Here is a 17,923-nt window from a genome sequence, read left to right on the forward strand (position 1 = left end):
ATGAGTTGTTGAGTCTGATAGGTAGGAACAGGTGGAGTCGCCTCCCTGATGTCGGTGATTGGCACTAAAGTGGCGGAAATAGGCCGACGAAAAATAAGCGAAGATAAAAAAAAAATTAACTTTATTTCATAAAAACGTGACCTGTTTTCTGATTTGGCACCCTTAATGAAAGACGTAGTTCTACGTCAAAAAAAATATCGCAGAAAACAAGCTTTTGTGTCAACCCTGATCGCATGAATGATTAATTTGAGAACTGTCAAAATTGCCAGGAAAAACGTCTTCTCACAAAGATCAATATTTAGATTTTTATCAATGGTTTTCTATTGAGGTGGGAAGGAAACCACACGAGAGCTCCCGTCAGCTGTCATCGCAATGTTTTCGTTCTGCTCTTCTCACGCGCACTGGTTGGCTGATTTGTGCGAATCCTGACTCATATGGTGCGTGTTTACTACGCGAAAAAGAACAAATTTAGCCAAGCCTTTTTATGTTTAATTGATTGTAATCAGCTTGTTTATTTGATTAGAGCTCACTCTATCGAGGGACGAACAGAAACGGAGTGTTTTCGGAACAGAGGAGGAAGAAAAAACAGCTGGCAGAATACTGTTACTTCGCAGTGGGTGAGAAATGATTTCATCGGATGTTAGTTAACCGGATCATCCGAGCCCGTGGTCTGCATGGATTAGTGCACGATGAATGACACCTTGTCATGACAGAAGTGACGTGGGGTCATCATGAATACATTGACTGCGGTGGGGAACGATTTCGTCGATAAGCTCCCCTAGCCTTAGTGTAGTAAACAGTGAAAGGTAGAAACAAAAAAATTGTATTGATAAGCAGCCGGAGTACTGAGATAAGCCGAGGTGGTGATTATGAGTGCCGAAAGTTCGGATACAACGAATTCAGTTGACACGATGGCGCAAGGAGGGGCCAATAACAAAATCTGCAGCGTTTGCGGTGACAAAGCGTTGGGTTACAACTTTAACGCGATGACCTGCGAGAGCTGTAAAGCATTCTTCCGGCGCAATGCTCTTTCCACGAAGGGTTTCACCTGTCCATTCAACGAGGTCTGTGAGATCACAGTGGTAACGAGACGATTTTGTCAGAAATGTCGGCTGGACAAGTGCTTTCAGGTGGGAATGAAGAAGGAATATATTATGTCGGAGGAGGATAAGGCCCTGAAGAGGAAAAAGATCGAACAGAACAGAGCGAAGAAGAGAAAGGCGAATGATACCGGTGCCGGAGGAAACAGTGTCCAGCATGAGTCTGGTGAGATAGTGGAATTTGAGTTACCTACAAAAATTAAGCGCGAGGGAAACGATTCCGATAGCTGGAGCAATTCACCTTCTGACTATGCTTCGGTCGAAACTATGCATCAGACGGCATCTTCGATGCAAAATTTAACGGTTTCTAATATGAACGGTTATAATAGTGTGCCTTTATCTAATGAGATGTGTAGTCCATCGCCAGCAATGTATGATGCTATTCAGACTCATAGTCATGGAGGAGAATCATCGTCCCCTTCACAGCCTGGCGAGTCGATTTTTACGACAAATAATTTCAGCGAGTTACCACAATCTGTGAGACTAACGGTTGACTCAAGTCCGGAAGATATCGTTAATCGAATTGTTAACTATCCTACCCAGGCAAGCCAGACGATTGCAACACTAATGAAAACACCGAAAGACGCTGTTTTCATTATGTCCAAAATTATCAACTCCCAGTGTGATGCGCTGAAACTGATATCGCACTTTATAACTGCACCTGGCGATGCACTGCAAATAATCAGCAAGATAATGAACTCTCCTCTGGACGCTTTGACGGTGTTTGCGCAATTTATGAGTTCACCTACCGATGCTCTGCAAATTATCGGGAAAATAATGAGCTCTCCAGCGGACGTTCTTCTGTTTATGCAGCAGCTGATGAATCAGCCAGAGGATGCGGTTCAAATCATGAACAAATTCATGAGTTCTCCGGCGGAAGCGCTGCACATGATCAATAAAATGATGAACCATTCGGAGGTCATCGAGACCATCAAAGAAGCCGCCGACACGTCGCATTTCGACGAAGAAGATCAGCTTGACGTGGTTCCGCCAAAAGTACCTTCGAGCGAAGTGCCCCATCCGAATCCAGCAAGCGGAGCATCTCCTTCGTCAACCTCATTCTGTGAGCCTACCTTCAGTACGCTAGATCCATTCTTCACCGGTGTCTCTCCGGAGTTCCACACCGAGTGTGCTCCACAAAATTCCGATCTTAGTTTTTTCGAGGACATCGAGAGGGGACCCATCCTTCCGAACACCCTGCAGTCGATTCTGGTTCAGGCAATTCGACTCGAGTACGAGGGTTTCAATGTTGGATCCGTCGCTGCGTCGTCAGCCCCAACAGTTTCGTCAGTCCCAAAGCATCAACCGGCATCGCCGCATCAGCAGCAGCAGCAGCAGAAGATGGGACTGGGCAATAGCATCGAACTGAATGATGCCGAGCGGGCTAAACTTAACGAGCTGATTGTGGCGAATAAGGCGCTCTACGCGCCGGTGGACGAGGACCTGGCGACGCTCATATCGGAAGACTGTCGCATAAAGGTGGGTTGTGTTTGGGTTTTTTCTTCCCTTCGAAAAAAGAGATAAAGACTACATTGCAATCTGTTTTTTCAGTCCAACCAGAACCAGCACGACCCGTTGCTGCTGAAAGTGATTAACCTCACGGCCATCGCCATCCGGCGACTCATCAAGATGTCCAAGAAGATAAGCGCATTCAAAAATATGTGCCAGGAGGATCAGCTAGCTCTGCTGAAGGCCGGCTGCACGGAGATGATGATTCTCCGTTCGGCGATGCAGTATGACTGTGATAGGGCAAGTTGGAAGGTGAGCAGCCTCTGTGTTCGAGTGATTCTGGCACGGTTCCTTCTCTAGCAATCATTCACAGATCCCCCACAGCCAGGAGGAGATGTCCAACATCCGGGCCGATGTGCTGAAGCTTGCCAAAGGCAATGTGTACCAGGAGCATGAACGCTTCATTCGTACCTTCGACAAGAGGTGGCGCTCGGACGAGAACATAATCCTAATAATGTGTGCCATAACGCTGTTCTCGCCGGACCGACCGAAAACGATACATTCCGATGTGATAAAGCTGGAACAGGTGCGCAACAAATCATACACACATTTCACACTGCTTTCAGCTTTATTGGTGTTTTTTTTGCAGAATTCGTACTACTACTTGCTGCGCCGATACCTGGAAAGTATATACTCGGGATGCGAGGCGCGCTCAGTTTTCCTCAAGCTGATGCAGAAAATCTCCGAACTGCACAGGTTGAATGATGAAATCATAAGTGTTTATCTGAACGTAAACCCCGCCCAGGTGGAGCCGCTGCTGAGGGAGATTTTCGATTTGAAAGTTCACTAGTGGTGTGTGATTGATTGATAGGAATCATCACAAGGAAAAACCACATACAACTATTAGCGTTAGCGTTGTTTCATAGCTGGTTCTACTGAAAAACAATGCCAGTTCCATAGGTAGCTTTCTGAAAGCCTAGTGATTCGTTGTTGAGTGAAGCTTTAATGGATTATATATATAGAGTTTATGTATTTATAGCGATGTATTTTTACAGCAGGAGGCAGAGAGAAGAAGTGGTACCAGTGCTAGATTTTAAGAAACGTAACTGTTTACGAATAAAATATATACACAGAAAACCCCTTTTTTCTCCCATTCGTTTATTTTTATTTAGTCGTGTACATTACGGTGGATGTACGGGAAAAAATTCATCATCGAATTTCAAAAACCGACCGTGTACATTTTGTTTATTGGCCCCAAAAAAATGATCTGTGCAAAGTTTCAGCTCAATCGAACATGATTTAGGGGTGCCTCAAAGCGGTCAAAGTTTTGATTTTTTGCAAATGGTTGGATGACGAGTTTTGGTAGAAATACTAGGAATTTTATATTAAAATGTAATTATAAGGGTAGATTAGAAGATCAATCAATGAACAGTTCTGCGATTGGACCCATGAACGTGCGCTTAGCAAGAAAACGTGAATGTGATAAGGAAAAATAAATTTTTGGTGGGACGAAGTTTGCCGGATCAGCCGGGTGTACTTTTATATTATTTAGTAATCGATAATTATCTTTAATTTATAAAATAATTTATCATTGAATACTTATTTGTATGACCTATGTTTTTTTCTTTAATTAACCCTCTCACAGATCGAGAATCAGAAGTTTTGTTTTGAGAAGGCTGAATTACATAACTAAGACAAACTGAATGAAATTGAAGAAAAAAATGTTTCTGGAGTTTTTGCATTTACATTTATATTTTCTTAAAAAAAGTTTAGAATAGGAAAATTACAGAGACTCGCACAGTCTGTGACATACGGGTTATGATTTTGCACGCGAGTATAGGAGGGTTAAAACTATGTTTTATTGTCTGGTACTACACTCATTTTCTAATGATTTTTTGATACAGTCAACGTTGGTAGACCGCGGAATAACATCTGGACATTTAATCGCCCGTAATACCCAAAAGTTTGGCCACCCCTGGTATATACGCATCAGGCGATTGATAGGAAAATTTAAAAAAAATTTGTCAGGTGGGAAAACATGTCTATTTATTTCTGTCTGCTTCTATAGCAATTTTCCACTGTAATTAAAATAAATGAGATCATCAGTTTGAATCAATTTGAATAAAAATGTTTTCACATACTACATCGCCTTAATACACCACAAGACCATATACTTTATTTGAATTTTCTTCCACGCTTGATATGATTCGCAATTAAACAGGAGCGTTTAACTGACAGACGAAAAAACACGTTCGTACGAAAACATAGAAATGGTAATTCGTGGTAATAGATTTGCTTCGTACGAAACCAAAAATACGAATGTGGCATACGTTCGAAGTTCGAACGTTTTGTATTCGTACGAAAACAATAACAAGGGTGATAATATTAGAGATGGGCAAAACAGTTCACTTTGATGAACGGTTCACTCACTAACCGTTCATCTAAATGAATCAGTTCTTTTGAACCGTTCTTTCGCTCTTTCGTTCAGCGGTATTAAGAACAACATAGAATGTTAGCAGGAACCCAACATCAAAGTCGCAGCTATTAATTGATATCGTTGGATTGGATAGTGTACGTATGGGATTTATATTTTTGAAATTTAGTGGGGAAAGATAAGCTGCTTCTTTAAAAGTCGCAAACTGTATGTGAAAATATGTTTATCGATCGACAAAAGTTTATGTAATAATTTGATGCGCACAACATATGTGCAATTTTCCATATTCTCAGACAACACACAGGTTCCATGTAAGATCATATTTTATAATTTTCATTCAGGCAAAAAATCAGCAGCGATTTTCACTAACAATCAATCATACAAACAATCACGATAACACGTACACGCAATAGGCCAAACAATGAATTGAAAGCAACGAAAAAACTTTTTTCTCGACATGCCCTCACTATAATATTTTATGTTTACCTAATCCATGAATAGCCCCAGCTTCCCCCAGATTTTTTCTGATAATCATAAAGTATATGATTGTTACGCGGAATTAAAAAAATACATGAAATTGAAAATATATAGTTTTGCTTTTAAAACTACGAAAATCTAATTTAATTTTTAACCCAAAATTGAGTATACATTAACAAAATAAACCATGAGTTTCATGCATTTTGCTCATAAATGACAAATCGTTTCATTTTCTTTACAAGCGTTCTCGTTATATTTATCCATTCCGTCCAGCGCAAATCAGTTCAGCTGCACTAGTTTGTTCGCAAACAGTTCGGCCGCAAACACTTCGTTCTCAAACAGTTCGTTCCCAAACAGTTCACTCTCAATCAGTTCTTTGCCATACAGTTCACTCGCAAACAGTTCGTTCACAAACAGTTCACTCGCAAACCGTTCTTACGGAATCAGTTCGTTCCGTTCGCTCACAAACCGTTCGCTCGCAATCAGTTCGTGGGGAGAACTACCGTTCTTTGAAAAAGAACGACCGCTCGTTCACTCTTTTCAGCGAACTAGTTCTTTCGTACCGTTCGTGAACGGTTTGCCCATCTCTAGATAATATACTCGTATTCTAGAGCTTGTCACTCCAGAACACATTCAAGGCGTGTTATTTGACAAACAAATCTCAACAAAGTACTCAAATAATGCAAAAGATACAAGTAATACTTACGTTGAGACGGCGAAAGTTCTGCTTGGAACGTTATGCCATTTAAGAAGATGATACGAAACACATATGTTACGGGCGTGGAAAAATAATCTTCAGATATCTTAGATCATTTGTAAACCTTGAGACGCGTCCCAGTGGAGGCGATCTGGCGTAGTGGTAACATGCGGTCTTATTCCGTCACTTCAGTGCCAATCACCGACATCAGGGAGACGACTCCACCTGTTCCTACCTATCGGACTCAACAACTCATGAGCCGGGGCAACTTTTATTTTATTTCCCTTCTGGAGGAAGTCGTAACCAGAGATTTTCCGCCTCAGAAAATCCCAACGACGGCAGCTGGGATTGTACCCAGGCCGATCGGATTGTGGGGCTGTTACGCTAACCACACAACTACTGGCGCCGTCAGCTAGACCTTATGTCACCTTCCAATTTTGTCACAATTTTCACTGTCAGCTTAATGAATGTGATGGAGTAAATATAACTTGTGATTACTAGTTTTGTAATCACCAAACAAATCTGCTTCTCCTAAATTTACGACACAAATTCGACAACATTGAAGAGGATCCAATGTTTCTGAAATTTGTTAGGTGGTTTTTGGTAAGAATAAAATCAATGTTCACTGAGAAACAAATTTACAAAATTTTTCCTACGATCAAACATATCGGAAAGATCGAAAACAAAAGATCGATTTTCGCGTTTTTTTGTGGTACAAAAAATCGATCCAAATAATCGAAACTCGTAGAGGAAAAGATCGATCATCTAAATATCGTCCCAAATCGCCCTAATCATAATCGGCATCATTCGGCATAATGTGGACGCGCCTTGACATCTCGTGCGGTTCGGCATCCGTGTTGTTCGCGCTTGGTCAAAGAAAAAGAAAAACGAAGAGTAAAGGTGCTGCCCCACGGACGCTATTTCTAGTATATAGAGAGCTATATGATAGAAAACTAAAGTATAGCATCGTAGAAACACCAAAACTATGAGTTGATAGTTAATAGTTATGACTTGCAAGTAATAGTTTTTAGCTATAACAGAGAGAAAATAATTTTATCGTGTGAACACTCTAGTACTAGTTTTCATGTCATAGCTGCTAACTATCAACTATTCTGTCATGACGGAATAGTTCATAGTTTCTATGCCATAGCTATCTTACAGTTCAATCTCTCGCGCTTTGGCGGCACTGCTGTTTTGTTGTTCTGACAACATTATGATTTTGCGCGTTTTTGTGATGGACCGGGAGCAAAAGTTCCGATTGGTTGAATTGTGGGAGCAGCATCCCGTTCTTTGGGACTCCACAAACCCCGACCGTTTGCGCAAAGGAGCACAAAAAAAGCCCAGGATGTCATAGCTGCCGAGCTGGGGACTGAGGAAGAGACGGTCAGAAAACCAGCAACGATTTAAAGGCGCAGTTTTCAGGTAAAATCATTATTAAATAATATAAAATTGATTACTTTTTGACGTAGGACTACGTCTTTCATTTCTATACCGGGGTGTAAAATCAAAGTTTCGAAAACGAAAGCGTTACGCCGGAGACCGAGATTTTGAGCGTTAATAGCTCCTAAACAACTGCACGAAATGGTATGATAAACACTTCATTCGAAAGATAAAATGTCTACGCGTTCTATACTTGTTACTTTTTGATCCGAAAACTTGTTTCAATAGTCTTAAAATTGCTTTCAAAACAGGCTATTGAGATCACCAATCGGTATATAAGCGAGCGCCGCTCGGAAATCCACTCAGTTCTAATTGAACAGCGATTGGAGCATGTTGTCGCTGTTGTGGTGAAGCTCTTCGTTTATCATGAAAGCGCGGATGAACGGTGTCACCAAGAGCCTGTTTGTGCACCTTAGGCCAGACATGAATCCATCAGGAGGAGAGTGATGCCACAAACGGTTCCCCGGGAAGATCTCAAAGCAGCCGCTACACACACACACATACACGTGCGGAATTCTTTCCGTTTGGATGCCATTCAGCATCGAGAAAGATCCGGAAAATAATCTGCCAGTTCCTCTGGGAATTTAAAAATACATTCATGTGAAAGAGTTTATTTGAATGTTTTCTATCCATGTAACACTGTGACCAAATATTTTTCAATCAAGTGCTACCCAGCAAACATTAAGTCGTATGAATAGCTATAATTGGAGGCGATATACGTATATGCCATATTTTGTACGCATATAAAGCCGTATATAACGATATGCGATGCTTTTTGGACTGATATGCGATTTGATACGACAACGTTACCACTCAATCCATCGATGACATGGAAAATCGTGTTTTTGCATTTTATGCGATTTTAGATATATATGATCGATATTTTGATTGATATTTTATGCGATTGTGATTTGATACGAAATTATATGTGACTTATCATGTGCAAAGTTATACGATTTAATGTTTGCTGGGTATTAACAGATGGTTATCGAGTTAGCATAAACCACTGGTGGGCTTCCAGTATCGAGAAAATGTGGAAATATCTAATCGTTACTGAAAATAATCTGCCAGTTCTTCTGGGAATTTAAAAATACATTCATGTGAAAGAGTTTATTTGAATGTTCTCTATCCATGTAACACTGTGACCAAATATGTTTCAATCAAGTGCTATTAACAGATGGTTATCGAATTAGCATTAACCACTGGTGGGTTTCCAGTATCGAGGAAAATGTGGAAATATCTAATCGTTACTGAAAATAATCTGCCAGTTCCTCTGGGAATTTAAAAATACATTCATGTGAAAGAGTTTATTTGAATGTTTTCTATCCATGTAACACTGTGACCAAATACATTTTGTTTTGTGATTTTTCATTCAATCGCAATTAACAGGATAGCTTCTGAAGATTATTCTTCCGCATTAGTAGGATATTTTCGTATCCAATATTGGATGCATAAAACCTTGTACCTCCAACGTAACGCTCTCGTTTTCGAAGTCCCCCAAATATTAATTTATCCATTCATTCAGAATGGATTCAGATTCAACTTCAAACAAAGGATCACTTAATCAACGATAGTCCTACGTCACCATTGCGGTTATACCATAGATATAACCCACTTTCTGTTTTTAATGTTCAATGAACTTAACTGATTTTAGGCGAGTGTACTAAAGTGCGCAAAGGTGGAAAGAGGTGCTGGTGGCAGCGAGTTGTATATATCCAAATTGATATATTATTCTGCACTACAGTTTCTCGTCCGAGAAAAATCGGGATCGGGAGAATTGGACTGGTAGACAACTTTGTTTCGGATTTAAACATAGAACGTGTTCGGATTTAAACATAGAACGCATATGACAACACCAAGAAGAAGATTTATTTTGTGCTCAACAATCCAATTGAGCGCTCAGTCTGTTGGAAAAATGAGTTATCAATTTGATTTTTTTAAGTGTTAACTCGTTTATTTGTACAGCATCAGTCGATCAGTATGATGTCGTAGCAAGATTTTTTTGCTCTCGTTTTTTTTATCTTCAAACCATTACTAGGACATAATCGATAGCAACCTATATAATATCAAAATAAATATTCAAATCGCTTTCAAGTTCTTCTCGGAATATCAGTCTCACAGTGATTGAATTGAAGTATTTGTGTTTAAACTGTTTTAGTGCTGAAAGAACAATGATTGATGTTACCAACATAACATTATTACTTATCGAGACTTCAAACTTCTTCAAAGCTCCCCTGAATCAATGATCGTTCCAAATTAAAAAAACCTAAAAAGCTTGATTCTGATGCACCTCAAAACAATGATTATCAGAATGAGGAGGACGTGGGAGACTCCTTAGAATCAAAGGGGAATCAGTCTCCCACTCCAACTACAGGTGCAGAAGTTCTCTAGAATATACTGGAAATCATGCTTCACCCATGTTGGAAATCATGTTCTCACCCAGAATCTGCGGGTTTTCTGAGTTTATCTTTTTGGAAGTATGTACGTCAGAATAGCCGCGATTTTTTTCTTCTTCTGTTTAAGATTTATGTCCATGTTTATGTTCTGATAAAAGTATTTCTGTGATGACACTCACAAAAATAGGTTGAATTATTTATGGCTGTCAACCAATCAACCAAAATTACTCGTGTGTACACCAAAAAACTCTAGGTCATAGTACTGAACGATAGTTTTCTACTGCATAGCTTCTATTATGTCATAGCTCAAACTTTCCAAAAATTGTGTCCGAAATTTCCTAGAACTATGACTTTCACGTCTATGTTATAGAGAACTATATCATAAATTTCATGCGCCGTGGGGCAGCACCTTAAGGCTGATGACATAGTAAACGCGGTGCGGTGCGATGCGATGCGGAGCGATGAATTGGAGCTCATCGCGTGGTTTACGTACTGATCGCTTCAGATCGCGCAAGATTTCCGCATTCGTGAACGAATGAGCTTTTCCGCAAACGAGACCGCGCCCGCGCCCGCATCGCATCGCGTTCACTGTGTCCTCAACCTTAGAAGCCAGTTGTCATGTATCGTCTCAAATCCGAAAACCGCACCGTCAATGACAGTACATGATTCGATGTAGATTTTGAAGTTAACTGACACTATTTATTTATCAGTTTCTGGTTAGTTTATAATCAGTTTGAAATATTTTGTCCAGTACTGTAGCTACGAAAAGTAACAAATTTGACATTCTTTTGGTCTTTTTTGGAAATTTTCACACGTTTTCTGCTGTTCTACTGTTCTGTGTTGGTTGGAAAGAAATAGAATGAAAAACATATTATGTTTATCGAGTTGTGACACTGATATAAGAGCAGACGTAAAACAAAATTCCCCTCCCCTCTTGTATTTTTGCTTGTACTTGTTGATTTTCCTTTTCGCTGAATATCTTCCCATCGCATATGTCCATAACATCTCATTAATTTGGAATGCAAGTCACACGACCCGGCTTTTTCCGAGAAGCGCCGCATAAACACATGCTTCTGCTGCCATTAGTGGGAGATTACAAGGACTTACATACATACATTACCGGCTCAGCGACGGACAAAACCACGAATGAATGCATGATTTTGTTGGCGTAGTTTTATGTGTGATTATTCAAAACCCGAACTCAACAGGTCTGTAGAGCGTGCGGACCCCGAAATATTGCATGCTGCTCACGGTCACGGCATTAGTCGTTTATATGTCATTTATTGGAAACCCAATGATTGAATGAAATCATAAACTATCCAAGAATTATCACGCCCGGAACGCGAATGATGACTAGTTTGCTGACAGACTGTCAATGTGCGCACCGAGAATTGGATTAAGGGCTTATACCATCGGGAATGTGCGGTGATCGACATGGATACTGAGGACATCATGTCCGGAAGGGTGAATGGTTTTATGAATATTGATTACATGGCCAACTCATTGAGTTGTGTGGCATCTAGATATGTATGGTGATGGCGATCCACACCTTGATTTATACATTGACTTACAGATTGAAATTGATGGTGACATCGGCAATGCTGGCAAATGTTGAGATTTCGGGGAAGTTTATGGTAATTACTAATTATTATTATAGGGCACTCAGCGACTCGAAGGGCTTTACTGACTTAGTTAGTTCTAGTGTCACGGCTTTTGCAATGGGTAGCAGTATAGTCTGACACTGACAGTATTTTGTTTCTTTATTTTAAGTTGTTTCAGCCGTTTTGAAACCAAGAATTTGTAGTTACAGATTACAGATTTTTCAAAATAACGTCTCAATATAAGTTATATCATTTTTTTTCCATTTTTCCTATTTTATTCATATGGTATTACAATCAGCCAGAATGAGCGGATGGGAACTAAGATTGCCATAAAAAATCTGTGTTTTTTCTCAGAAAATCTGTATCGAAATCTGTATCAACCCTTTGCGGTCGTTTATCTGCTCTCAGTCACCACAGCAGAGGAGTATACAAATATTAGAATTTATGCAACAATGTATCAGTTCACACTTTTTCTAAACGAATTTTTGAGTTTAAGATATTCACGAACAAAACGGTGCTACTATGCATGATAGATAACGGTACTCAGTATAAACAAAAATTGGATAGAAATAATGGAAAACTCCATGTATTGCAGCACTGTGTAAAGAGCTTTTTTTTTTTTATCTGTATTATAGTGATTTTCAACTCATTTGGCTGGTTCGTCACTTTTACTTCCATTTTGGAAGAATGTCGGGAGTGATAATTGAACTCGTGACCTTCAGCGTGAGAGGCATGGATGTTGCCACTACGCCAGATCGCCTCCCGTGTAAAGAGCTATGTTCTGTATGTTCAAACAGAAAGATAAAAGGCGAAAGACGCCAAACTAATTATTTTTGTGATAAATACGAAAGATATCACACGAAAAAGCATTATAACCAAACAAACCATTTGTCATGACAATGTCATGCGAAAATGCGAAAACAGAATAGAAACATACGGTATGAGGCATGATGTCGACGCCAACCTCTCTCAGTTTCTATTCTGTTTTCGCATTTTCGCATGACATTGTCATGACAAATGGTTTGCTTGTTTATAACAAATATTTTTCAAACATAAACATGAAGCATTGTTTAGTAAGTACCAATCAGAAGTTTAGAAAAAATAGAAAGAAGCTTGTTCATCTTTCTCACTCACAAAGTTATATATCGCTGTTTTTTCAAGTAAAAATCATTGTGAATCACATGTCGATGTTGAGTCTCGCGAGTAGTGATTTTTCGATTATTTCGATTATCGATTAATCGTTGGGGCATTTTTCAATATTCGATTCATTCGAATAATTGTCTTTCAATATTCGATTAATCGAGCGAATATTTATTTCTTGTAATAATCACTTATCACGTTGTCATTCTGGTCGCGTGGTCTCTCGGGTTGTCGATGTTAGATGGTTGAATAAAAAAAAGTTGGATAAAAAAATTATATAGCCTAATTCTTAACCTAAAAATGCATTAACCTTGAGAAAGATTCCTTCTTTCATTAATCGCGATTACAGTGATAATTATTCGATGTATTCATATTTCGGTTTTAAATTATTCGATACAAAATTACCCGATTATTATTCCAGATATTCGATTATTTGAATTAATCGAACGATTAACCGACGTCTCTACTCGCGAGAGCAGCTATCGTATTCAGACGTGCTTTTCGGTCGCTCCGTTAAAGTGTTTTTTTTTGTTTTCTACCAAAGAGAGGTGTTTCCAAAAATATTCGAAATGGTCGGATAGATGTCGTAATTCTGTGGATTTTACTAAATTGTTTCTTTGAAAAGTTTGACTGATTGAAAACAGTGAAAACAGGATTTTGTGAAAACAACGCAATGCTGGCTGTTGCGAAATTTTTCGTCGTTATTCCCGTTTCAAGCGTGTAGTAGAGATGTGCCATCCGCTCATGAGCTGTTCCGAAGAATCGACTCTTTGAAGTGAGTTGACGCGGAACAGCTCGCAAAAAAAATCAAACAGCTCTTCAGCTCACTTTGATGATGATGAAGGAGAGAAAAGAGCTGTAGAATTGAAGAGAGTGTGTGAGCTGTAAGATTCAAATGAACTGACCGTCTCTCGCTCTTCGTGTTAAGACATCAGTTTAGTTTCATTTGTCCCTCGTCTTTTCAACTGTTATATTCGCGTTGACGGCATTGAGCTTTGTTTACCAGTTTAGGGGGCGCCAAAAATAATAATTGGCTCTCAGGCAGAATGAACACGTTCTTAAAATTCAAATTATTAATGAAAATTAACTTCTGTGTATCAAATGAGTATTCTATTTCAATGAAAAACACTTTGTTTGCAGGCGGTGCAAAAATCTCATAAGATTTTTTTTTTTGAAGAAAACTTTCTATTGTAATGTAAAGCCTCAGTAAAAATGTCGGAAATGTTGTACTCGCCGAGTCTGTTGTAAATAATAGTCTGGAATACGTGTTTCAAGTAATTAATAATATGGTGTGAAAAAATTCATTTGAATTTTAACATTTTCAAACTGGCTTCGTGGCTATCGAGTTTGGGACCCAAATTGAAAGTCGGCACTGACAACTGAGCTGAAGAGCTGTTCATAAAGAACAGCTCATTTAGATGAGCTGATATGATCAGAGCTGTTCATCATGATGAGCTGATTTGCACACCTCTAGCGTGTAGTAATGTGTGCGTGATCTATCGGTTGCCAGTTTAGTGTAGGGATTGCGGAATTCGTGGAACTTGTCTACAGTTGCGCAAAGAAATGAGCTGATTCATCGAGGTTCATATGGTATGCATGTGTATTAGAGATGGGCGAGCGCTCACGAGCCGCTCATTTGAGCCGGCTCGTCAAAAAGAGCGTACGATCCACGGTTCTTTAAGAATGAGCCGCGGCTTTCAAATGAACGGTTCCTAAATGAACGGCTCTTGATTAATCCACGGTTCATTTGAGACCCACGGTTCTTTCATGAGCTGTGGCTCTTTTTTGAACCGCGGTTCATTTAAGAGCCGTTCATTTGAGAACCACGATTCAAAAAAGAACTGCGGTTCGTGAAAGAACCGTGTTTCTTTTAAGAGCCGGCTTATTGGTAAAGAACCGTGGATCGTACGTTCGTTCTGACGAACTGTGGCCTGCGGCAGTGCGGAAGAAATATATGTTTCCCATTCTGCTTTTCAAGCGGTTTTATTTAGCTGTTTATATGTTTGTAAATTTTGGCGGATTATAAATTTTCTCGAAACCCCATGAATATGGGTATCTAATGGAAGGGCTTGACTAGTAGGACACAGTTATTTATGAAAAATTCAAATCCAAAATGGCCGCCACCCCAAAATGGCGGAATATGTATTTTTTCCAAAACACCATCAATACGGGTATCAAATGATAGGGCTTGACTAGTAGGACACAGCTATTTATGTTAAATGGAAATCCAAGATGGCGGCCGTTATAAAATGGCAGACTACATATTTTGTCAAAACCCCATCAATATGGGTATCAAATGAAAGGGCTTGACTTGTAGACCACAGTTATTTATGGGAAATGCAAATCTAAAATGGCCGCCGCCCCAAAATGGCGAAAAATGTATTTTCTTCAAAACCCCATCAATATGGGTATCAAATGAAAGGACTTCACTAGTAGAACATAGTTATGTATGTAAAATGGAAATCCAAGATGGCGGCCGTTACAAAATGGTAGACAACAACTTTCGTCAAAACCCCATCAATATAGATATCAAATGAAAGGGCTTGACTAGTAGGACACATCTATTTATGTTAAATGAAAATCCAAAATGGCCGCCACCCCAAAAAGGCGAGATATGTATTTGTTTCAAAACCCCATCTATATGGGTATCTAATGAAAGGACTTGACCAGTAGAACACAGTTATTTATGAAAAATGTAAATCTAAAATGGCGAACGTTACAAAATGACAGACTACATTTCTTCTGAAAACCCCATCATATGGGTATCAGATGGAAGGGCTTGACTAGTATAGCAGAGTTATTTATGATAAATCCCACTCCAAAATGACCAATTACTTTTTTCATGCAACTCCCGCATATGGGTATCGAATGAAATGATTTGACTAATATAATACACTTAATCTTGAAAACATTCCATTCGAAACATTTTATTAATGTTTGGGATATACAACGGGGAGAAAACTGTCGTTATCGAAAACTGCTGTACGACTGATAATTCGACATGATCAACATTATATGGATCAAGAGAAATCAGTTCTAGTAATTATAAAAAAGCTCTGTAATGAATTGATTTCGGAGGTGGTAAAGTGATTTACAAATCTTTAGTCAGACGAATTAGTAGCCTAACCAATACTGCTAGATCCTCGCTTCAAGCAGAAAGGTTTTGGGGATAACTGAAAGTACAACTATGCACACCAGTCGTTAATAAGGACGCTAAAAATGACAGTCATAGAATACACACCTACGAAACTACCACAACTCGTTGGTGATGACGCGCGGTCATCTGTACGGGATTGGTTGGCAATTTTCGATCTTCACGAAAGCTGCTGCAATATATATTGTAGATAAATATTTAGCGGAACCACATTTGCTGAGAATAAGCGATCCTTTGCTTTGGTGGAATGAAAGGAAATCTATCCCTCCGCGGCTCTACAATTTTTTTGAAAATATTATGTAAAAAAAAAGCAGAACAAGTTTGTAGTGGAAGATGTAGTAGACTTTCATCAGATAACATTGAAAAGATAATGTTTATAAATAAAACAAAATGTAAAGAAGATCATTGTGATGGAAGTATATCAGAGAAAACCTTCAGTAAAGTAATATTTTCATTATTCTCTGAACTGATTATTGTTTTGAACCTTATTTTTTACGTCTTCCATTCTTTACATATCCAAATAAACCAGTTCTTGAAAAGAGCCGTCGAGCCGCTCAAATGAGCCGGCTCTTTTCATTGAGCGCACAGCTCTGAGCCGCTCACTGAAATGAACCGTTTTGCCCATCTCTAATGTGTATCTCATGTAGTTTTCCAACCGTTCCATTCTGTTGCATTTGGCTATCATGAGAGTGGCGTAGAAATGTGAGCTGTGGTTGAGAAGCGGAGATGAAAAAATTGTGAACATGACCCGTCGTGTTGTTTGAGATTGAGGGACTGACAGCTTTTCCGGAGAGGAGAAATATTTGGGAGCGTGAGTGGAGAAGTGAACGCAGCCAAATGTGACAGCTGGTGATTAGCCTACTGTGCACAAGGGGAGCACCAAACAAGATGAGTAAAAATAATCACTTCGTTCATAAAATTGAAAATTTTATAATCGTTTTGGAATTTGAAATTCGGAATTTGGTTTGTGCCTATGGGAGAAGAGATAGTTAAAGCACTCTCACTCCTGTGGGTTCTCTCCATTATCATTCAAAATTGAATCACAATTCATCAAAATAATTATTTCCATGCAGCTAAAAATAAGGCAACGAAGGAGAGGCTGAAATGCATTAGCGACATTCTGCAGTTGGGTGTCGTGTAGTTCAACAAACCAATTCTTTCAGCTGATACTAATTGCATTAAGTAATAATATTATTTAGTTATAGTTATAGTTATAGTTATAGTTTTAGTTTTAGTTTTAGTTTTGGTTTTAGTTTTAGTTTTAGTTTTAGTTATAGTTATAGTTATAGTTATAGTTATAGTTATAGTTATAGTTATAGTTATAGTTATAGTTATAGTTATAGTTATAGTTATAGTTATAGTTATAGTTATAGTTATAGTTATAGTTATAGTTATAGTTATAGTTATAGTTATAGTTATAGTTATAGTTATAGTTATAGTTATAGTTATAGTTATAGTTATAGTTATAGTTATAGTTATAGTTATAGTTATAGTTATAGTTATAGTTATAGTTATAGTTATAGTTATAGTTATAGTTATAGTTATAGTTATAGTTATAGTTATAGTTATAGTTATAGTTATAGTTATAGTTATAGTTATAGTTATAGTAACATTATTATTAAATACCGCTAAATCATTAGTAATAACAAGCTACGCCAGTAACACCGGCTGAGTGTATCCTATGGCTTACCTTCCCTACTACACATTCACATTCCTAAATTCCATAGGCATTTATGAGAGGTCGTAGAGTTCTCTGCATCTCTCTTAAGTAAATGTTGAACTAATATTCCTTCCCTTTCCTTAGCAGTTGCAAGGACGTGGCCAGGACAATTCTTAACTGTAGGAGAAAGCATACTTTCATTTAAGAGATATTATTAATCATCAGCAACGGATGGAGGCATGCTTTCAACTTATCAGTTCTGAATTCGTACCACCTACGATATTGTGCAACTTGCTCAATGCTAATGCTAATGCTAATGCTTGTGAATCACATGTCGATGAAATATAAAACCGTCATATAAAACCGCAAATGTTT

The 17,923-nt window shown here is 38.7% G+C and overlaps 1 protein-coding gene across 2 annotated transcripts; it reads left to right on the top strand.

The window, feature by feature from the left end:
- The first annotated feature begins 333 nt into the window (after positions 1-333).
- On the top strand, positions 334-4,550 carry LOC129768673 (nuclear hormone receptor HR96). Of its 2 annotated transcripts, XM_055770470.1 has the most exons (5): positions 334-437; positions 524-2,579; positions 2,652-2,861; positions 2,923-3,135; positions 3,199-4,550. In XM_055770470.1, the coding sequence occupies exons 2-5, from the start codon at positions 870-872 to the stop codon at positions 3,397-3,399; spliced, it is 2,334 nt and encodes a 777-aa protein (XP_055626445.1). In that variant the 5' UTR covers positions 334-437; positions 524-869; the 3' UTR covers positions 3,400-4,550. The 2 variants fall into 2 exon arrangements, with proteins under 2 accessions (XP_055626445.1, XP_055626437.1); XM_055770462.1 differs by having other exon boundaries at positions 374-2,579.
- The last annotated feature ends 13,373 nt before the right edge of the window (positions 4,551-17,923 follow it).

This window comes from Toxorhynchites rutilus, chromosome 1 (genome assembly GCF_029784135.1).
Source record: "Toxorhynchites rutilus septentrionalis strain SRP chromosome 1, ASM2978413v1, whole genome shotgun sequence".
In the NCBI taxonomy this organism is placed as follows: domain Eukaryota; kingdom Metazoa; phylum Arthropoda; class Insecta; order Diptera; family Culicidae; genus Toxorhynchites; species Toxorhynchites rutilus.

Bases quoted from the DNA above. Each gene is read 5' to 3' on its own strand.
- LOC129768673 (XM_055770470.1), top strand. From the start codon at position 870: ATGAGTGCCGAAAGTTCGGATACAACGAATTCAGTTGACACGATGGCG. The intron at 2,580-2,651 runs GTGGGTTGTGTT...CTGTTTTTTCAG, and splicing joins CGGAAGACTGTCGCATAAAG to TCCAACCAGAACCAGCACGA. The intron at 2,862-2,922 runs GTGAGCAGCCTC...AATCATTCACAG, and splicing joins GTGATAGGGCAAGTTGGAAG to ATCCCCCACAGCCAGGAGGA.